Here is a 7,697-nt window from a genome sequence, read left to right on the forward strand (position 1 = left end):
GGACTGAGGGTCTGAGGGACTGACCTTCATTTTACTGGGAACTTTCTTCATGGAATAAAATGCTTCAGATTCAGGAGAGAAATCCTGGGGAAGACCAGGATCTGAGTCCCTGAGCTTTAACCCACATTCATGTAAGGCACCATTAAGTAGCAGCTGTGTCAGCCCTCAGAGACGCTCCTCGCCGCCCCTCCCTGCAGGAAGCTGTTCAGCTGATTGTTGGCGCTCTCACTTCCTCTCTGCACATTAACCGTTTCCTGTATGACACTGTATGAGCTGTCAGCGGCGCTCCGCGCTCCAAACAGCCATTGTTCTCCGGAAACATCCGTCAGTCCCTGTGGAGACGCAGAGTCCATTCAGGACCAGAGAGACCTGGGCCGGGGCTGGCACAAACAATCTAACCATCAATCGCTCAATTTATTCATTCATCAGTGAAGTTCAAAGATGGTTTCAAAAATCTTGTTCAATGATTCATTGATCATTACAATTATTGTCTTCAATTTTATACTTTATATATTATATATATTTGTGTCAGAAATTTACATTAGGAAGACTAATGATGAATTTGACTTAAAATAACTAAAAGAAAAGACGTTTCAGCTTCTGAACTTTTCTCTTGAATGATAATAAACAGATTAAAAATAATAATGAGAAAAATTGTTTGTAGCTTCACTTTAAAACAGAGGAATAAAAATCACACTGAATAATAAAGTTTTTCTGCTGATAGTTTTATAATGAACATTTCTAACGAGGAGGAAAGTTAGTTTCAGTTGATCATCATCATCAGTGACTCATCAGTCATAAAGCTGACGTTCAGACCGCGCTGACTGAGACACAGCAGGACATAAAACAAGCGCTCCTCACCATGTTCATGTTCTTCATTTAATGATCCTGTGTTGAAGCTTCACACCGTTAATATCATCTGTTTGTTTCTATATAGTTCCTCTGTTTTAACCCATTTGATGCAGCTAATTATTTTCATTAGCGATTCATCTGCTGATGGTTTTTATGGTAGTTGATTAATTGATTTGGTTGATTGACAGAAAATGTATCTTATTTTTTACTTTATTCATCTCTAATCAAATGTTTGATGTTTGATCAAATGTGATAGTTTGATGTGTTCCTTTGTTGTTCTGATAGATGATCATAGATTACTGATGAATTATTAATGGAGTAACAACCTGCATGTTTCAGACAGTGACTCATCACAGTGGTAAAATTTGTATAGAGCAGCTGTTTGATCACAGCTGCTGCTGTGGTGATGATGATGATGATGATGCATGTAAATAGACAGTCTGAGGAAGTGCTGCCACTTTAAGAGGTCATGAAGAGTATGATTACCCAGCATGCTTTCTGCCAGACCTCAGTCTCCGGCTGATGAAGCACACATGTGGATGGACGCACACAGAAACTGCAGCCGTCTCCAGCCTCAGCACACCCCTGTCCCTGTACGTGTCCGTCCTCCTTGCTCTGTCACTCAGAACTTCAGAGCCAATCAGAGCTGTCCTGGCCAGAGGGAGGCGGGGTCAAGACAGTGATGATGTCATTGTTGAGTTTTCAAATGTAAAGACATTTCTCACTGACTGATTTATTCAAATGATCATACGCCAAACGTTTGGAGTCTTTAGAACAATCCGTCTCAGTCAACATTATATATATGAATATTATTTATATTTTTTTATTTATATATATATATATATAATCTGTCTGTAGTGAAGGTGACACAGAGCAGAAGGATGGAAGGATGAAAATCCTATGTTGGAAACTGACGGACATTTTTAACATTTTATAGACAAAGTGATCAATTAGAAAATAACCAGCAGATTAATCAATATTGAAAATAATGTGTAATTGATCATTGGAATTAATATTAGTTTCTGTGATTTTCATTTTAAATAAATGAAGTGAAAGTTTGGATAAAAAGATTTAAAGATTTAAAATGATGATGTCATCATGTCTCTGCTCAGTTTAAACCCATGGTCCCTATATGGAACTTCATCACCCCACCCCCCACCCCGGGTAAAAGAGCAAAGCATGCTGGGGAACATTGTAACACCAGAGATGAAAACGTATTGGATGTAAAAGTGAAACCAGCTGTAAACCAGGATCTGACTCTGTTTGTTTGTCTCTGTCCAGCTGCAGGTCAGAACCCAGACCACGTCCTGCAGGGGACGGGGGTGAAACCAGAGGCTCGACGGCCCGGCGAGGACTCTACCATCGCACCAGAGGACGCCGCTCGATTCCTCAGCTGCTACTGTTCCGGTCACTGTCCTGACGACGCCACGAACAACACCTGCCAGTGAGTAGAGACAGCCTGTCAGTCAAACATCATCACAGAACATTGATCATGTGACTCAGACATTGATTCACTGTGTTTGTTTGTTCAGGACCAACGGTCAGTGTTTCGCCATCATTGAGGAGGACGAACATGGAGAGGCCATCCTCACCTCAGGCTGCATGAAGTATGAAGGCTCACACTTCCAGTGCAAGGTACACACACACACACACACACACACACTCCCCTTTACCTCCACATGATAAAAATCAGGTTCTGACAGAAAATGACTCGTTATCTCTGTCATTATTGAGACATTTGCTCAATATGATATAATATTATATTAAATTACTAAAAACAGGAAATCACTTCGGTACCTGTCAGATGATGTCAGACAGAAGAGGTGGGAGGAGCATGCATAGCTTGCAGTTTGAATGATTGGATGATTGGCTTGATTGACAGGACTCTCCCAAAGCTCAGACCAGGAGGACAATCGAGTGCTGCAACACAGATTTCTGCAACAGGGACCTGCAGCCCACCCTCCCCCCGCAGGCTCCCTCAGGTAACGTTTTACTGATCAGCTGATTCAGGTGTTTGTCAGGTGAACATCGACCTGCCTTAACCACAGTCTGTTTTTCTTCCTGGATGTTTCCAGAAGGCAGCCCCCACTGGCTGGCCTTCGTCATCTCCATGACGATCTGCTGCTGCACTCTGATCTGCGTCACCGTGGTCTGTTACTACAGGTAGGATGTCACCTGTTCAGTAGACTCAGACTCAGGTGATTTGAAGGTCACATCACTTTAAGACTTCACAGATGGATCAGTGTCAGACCTTCAGTAGGTTTACAGTTGTTTCTTTTTTATGTTGGTTTCATCCAACAAATTATTCACAACTCCTAATAATAATAATAATTCTTATTATTATCTCTCGTGTCCGTGTGAAGACATGTTCATAGATCTGCTTTGTATCATAGAGAAAAGACTTTTCATTCAGAATCCTCCTGTTTTTAAGTTTCCTGCAGTATCACAGTACGACGACATCAACAACAACAACACTTAACAGAATCCTTGACAGTAAAACAATAACACGTGGATCCATTAAAGAGCACGTCTCAGGTTGAAGCAACTGTAGATTAAACTGTTGCTGTTATGTTATTGTATAGTTAGAAATATAATTGTGTGTGTGTGTGTGTGTGTGTTAGGTATAAGTGGCAGACTGAGCGTCAGCGGTATCACAAAGATCTGGAGCAGGAAGTCTTCATCCCTGCTGGAGAATCCCTCAAAGACCTCATCCACCAGTCACAGAGCTCTGGCAGCGGCTCGGGGCTCCCCCTGCTGGTAGGGGCACAGTACTGCAGTACTGCACCAGGAGCGCATGCACACACACACACACACACACACACACACACACACACACACACACACATTACAGATAACTTGAATACATGATGTGATTTCCTTCCTCAGACCTGTTCAGTCCTGTTCAGACCTGTTTAGACCTGTTCAGTCCTGTTCAGACCTGTTTAGACCTGTTCAGACCTGTTCAGACCTGTTCAGACCTGTTCAGACCTGTTTAGACCTGTTCAGTCCTGTTTAGTCCTGTTCAGTCCTGTTTAGTCCTGTTCAGACCTGTTCAGTCCTGTTTAGTCCTGTTTAGACCTGTTCAGTCCTGTTCAGACCTGTTTAGACCTGTTCAGTCCTGTTCAGACCTGTTCAGACCTGTTCAGACCTGTTCAGACCTGTTTAGTCCTGTTTAGTCCTGTTTAGTCCTGTTCAGACCTGTTCAGTCCTGTTTAGTCCTGTTCAGACCTGTTCAGTCCTGTTTAGTCCTGTTCAGACCTGTTCAGACCTGTTCAGACCTGTTCATTCAGTCCTGTTCAGACCTGTTCAGACCTGTTCAGTCCTGTTCAGTCCTGTTTAGTCCTGTTCAGTCCTGTTCAGACCTGTTCAGACCTGTTTAGACCTGTTTAGACCTGTTCAGTCCTGTTAAGTCCTGTTCAGACCTGTTCAGACCTGTTCAGACCTGTTCAGACCTGTTCATTCAGTCCTGTTCAGACCTGTTCAGACCTGTTCAGTCCTGTTCAGTCCTGTTTAGACCTGTTCATTCAGTCCTGTTTAGACCTGTTCATTCAGTCCTGTTTAGACCTGTTCAGACCTGTTCAGTCCTGTTCAGTCCTGTTCAGTCCTGTTCAGACCTGTTTAGACCTGTTCATTCAGTCCTGTTTAGACCTGTTCATTCAGTCCTGTTCAGACCTGTTCAGACCTGTTTAGACCTGTTCATTCAGTCCTGTTTAGACCTGTTCATTCAGTCCTGTTCAGTCCTGTTCAGTCCTGTTTAGACCTGTTCATTCAGTCCTGTTTAGACCTGTTCATTCAGTCCTGTTCAGACCTGTTCAGACCTGTTTAGACCTGTTCATTCAGTCCTGTTCAGACCTGTTCAGACCTGTTTAGACCTGTTCAGTCCTGTTCAGACCTGTTTAGACCTGTTCAGTCCTGTTTAGTCCTGTTCAGACCTGTTCAGACCTGTTCATTCAGTCCTGTTCAGACCTGTTCAGACCTGTTCATTCAGTCCTGTTCAAACCTGTTCATTCAGTCCTGTTCAGACCTGTTTAGATCAGTGGGGTGAGGGTTACAACACCTCACAATGTGGTCTGACTGATCGGATCTCAGATGTGTCCTCAATGGGTCTTGGGTGCGTTCACACCTGACTGATTGATGATCAGATCACCTGAGCTTAACACCGGGTCTGAACAGGGCCAGTTTGACTCACCTTCCTTCTCCTTGTCCCTCTCCTCCTCCAGGTGCAGAGAACCATCGCCAAGCAGATCCAGATGGTGCGCCAGATCGGTAAAGGTCGGTACGGTGAGGTGTGGCTGGGCCGCTGGAGGGGGGAGAAGGTGGCTGTCAAAGTGTTCTTCACCAGAGAGGAGGCGAGCTGGTTCAGAGAGACGGAGATCTATCAGACGGTCCTGATGAGACACGAGAACATCCTCGGTACGTCAGCTGATTACAGAACATTCATGTAGAACATCTGTGTGAACTTGTCCCTACATCTGTCTCAACATCTTTCTCTGGAATCATCATTGATTGAATAAAAACACAGATCTATGATAAAAACAGAACCAGTGTTGATGAAGAGGTCAGAGGTTCTCCAGGTTTAAGTCAACCTGGAGACAGGTATGCTGTGAGTTTCTCTGATGTTAATGGAGATTCGACCTGTCAATCCCCCCCCCCCCCCTCAGGCTTCATCGCGGCCGACATTAAAGGGACAGGCGCCTTCACGCAGCTCTTCCTCATCACCGACCACCATGAGAACGGCTCTCTGTATGACTACCTGAAGCTGACCACGCTGGACACGCAGGCTCTGCTGCGCCTCGCCTACTCGGCGGCCTGCGGCCTCTGTCACCTGCACACGGAGATCTACGGCACGCAGGGCAAACCGGCCATCGCCCACCGAGACCTGAAGAGCAAGAACATCCTGATCAAGAAGAACGGGACCTGCTGCATCGCTGACCTGGGCCTTGCCGTCAAGTTCAACAGGTCAGCTGATCATTAGTGATGTCATCACTGGAGCATCTGTTCTCTGACATGTGATCAATGATTTTACTTTTATATAGCTGCAACAAGTAGTCTATTAATAAATCATTTGTGGAAAATGTACTGAAAAATAATTTCAACCTACTTATTGATCAGTATATAAAGATATAATAACTGATTATTTATCAATATATAAAGATATAATAACTGGTCTCTAACAGCTGTGATCAGATCAGTGTTAATGACTCTGACTCATCAGTGGAGGCTGCAGTAGAAACAGATCAGGAACAACAATATAGTGAAACATCTGTAATTAAATAACATCTGTCTTCACAGGAGACGTTATTATGAATGAAATGTTTCTGTTAATAATCAAATATAATGTAGCAGTTTGTATAAATTCACTGACTGACAACGCTCCTGTTCGTGTTGCCATAGCGACACTAATGAGGTGGACGTCCCTCTGAGCACCCGGGTGGGGACGAGGCGCTACATGGCCCCCGAGGTCCTGGATGAGAGCCTCAACAAGAACCACTTCCAGGCCTACATCATGGCCGACATGTACAGCTACGGCCTCGTCATCTGGGAGATGGCCCGACGCTGTGTCACTGGAGGTAACACACACGCACACGCACATGCACACGCACACGCACACACATCGGCTCCACCTGCTGGTGATAAAGTGTCACCTCACACAGTTCAGCTTGTTTGTGTTACTGAGATAATTCGGATCCTAAATGTTGTTTACGTCTGTTGTTGTGATATTTGACTGTTTGGTGCTGATTATAAATCAATAATCAGTTGTGATCAGAACTGGTGGACTCTGACGGTCCTGTCCTCTGTGTCCAGGGATCGTGGAGGACTATCAGCTGCCGTACTACGACACGGTTCCCTCTGACCCGTCCTACGAGGACATGCTGGAGGTAGTGTGTGTGAAAGGACTTCGGCCCACAGTGTCCAACCGCTGGAACAGTGACGAGGTGAGAACCACCTGTGACGACGCCATGATGTTATCAATATGTCAATGCACAACAAACAGTGAGGAACTTTGCATTAACAGCAGTTGTTTACAGCGGCTCCACAGCAGTCTTCAATCATGTCCTCAGTTTGGGACCTGGTCTTGTTTCTGGTCTTAACTGATGATTAAATATTTTGTGTCTGGTGACGTCATCACACCTGAACTAACAGGTGAAACAGCTGCATGTTAGCATTGTGAGCTGTTAGCATTAGCTCATGGCTGATGAGCACATTAATAACCACTGCTGTAAATGCACCAGACGAGGCTACAAGCAACCCATAATGCAACACTCTGTAACATTGTTACATTAGAAACCAGCTGAGAGGAGGCGGGACTAACTGTATGTTGTGTTTCCGCAGTGCCTTCGGGCCATGCTGAAGCTGATGTCAGAGTGCTGGGCTCATAACCCCGCCTCCCGCCTCACCATCCTCAGAGTGAAGAAAACGCTCGCCAAGATGGTAGAGTCCCAGGACATCAAGATCTGACCTCCCTCATCATCATCCTCTTCCTCCTTGTCCCACCTCCATCACCAGATTCACCTGAACTCACCCTGACCTGGACCGGATCAGACCGGACCGGTTTCCCCAGGCTCACCTTCATCAGGAGGAGGAAGAGGAGGAGGAGTTGGGAGATAAAAAAGGACCCGTCTCAGGGCTGAACTGTGCACCTCCCCCTCTTCCTCCTCTTCCTCTTCCTCCTCCTCCTCCTCCTCCTCCCCCCTCCTCTCTCTGACGCTTTCTGTGAAAGCCAAACAAGACGATAAGAATCACTTGGATGACGACTGCAGGTGGAGGGAGGGGGAGGGGGAGGGGCTCTTGATGCTTGTTGTGAATGAACATTTTCTTTTTAAAGCCCCGCCTCCCCCAGCCTT

General features: G+C 45.3%; 1 protein-coding gene across 2 annotated transcripts in view; it reads left to right on the top strand.

Moving 5' to 3' along the window:
* Positions 1-7,691, top strand: part of LOC111652541 (bone morphogenetic protein receptor type-1A) — a 9,460-nt gene extending 1,769 nt beyond the window's left edge. The window contains exons 2-11 of one of the 2 annotated variants that reach the window (XM_023402820.2): positions 2,134-2,296; positions 2,385-2,487; positions 2,735-2,834; positions 2,928-3,015; positions 3,474-3,609; positions 5,073-5,265; positions 5,514-5,811; positions 6,247-6,422; positions 6,658-6,788; positions 7,186-7,691. In XM_023402820.2, coding sequence (XP_023258588.1) covers positions 2,134-2,296; positions 2,385-2,487; positions 2,735-2,834; positions 2,928-3,015; positions 3,474-3,609; positions 5,073-5,265; positions 5,514-5,811; positions 6,247-6,422; positions 6,658-6,788; positions 7,186-7,311 — 1,514 coding nt within the window. In that variant the 3' untranslated portion in view covers positions 7,312-7,691. The remainder of the gene's footprint in view (positions 1-2,133; positions 2,297-2,384; positions 2,488-2,734; positions 2,835-2,927; positions 3,016-3,473; positions 3,610-5,072; positions 5,266-5,513; positions 5,812-6,246; positions 6,423-6,657; positions 6,789-7,185) is intronic. The other variant, XM_023402821.2, reaches the window with a different exon arrangement.
* Positions 7,692-7,697: the final 6 nt, after the last annotated feature.

Source organism: Seriola lalandi, unplaced genomic scaffold (assembly GCF_002814215.2).
Source record: "Seriola lalandi dorsalis isolate HSWRI2012SDOR001 ecotype SW California unplaced genomic scaffold, Sedor1 jcf7180002054030, whole genome shotgun sequence".
Classification (NCBI taxonomy): domain Eukaryota; kingdom Metazoa; phylum Chordata; class Actinopteri; order Carangiformes; family Carangidae; genus Seriola; species Seriola lalandi.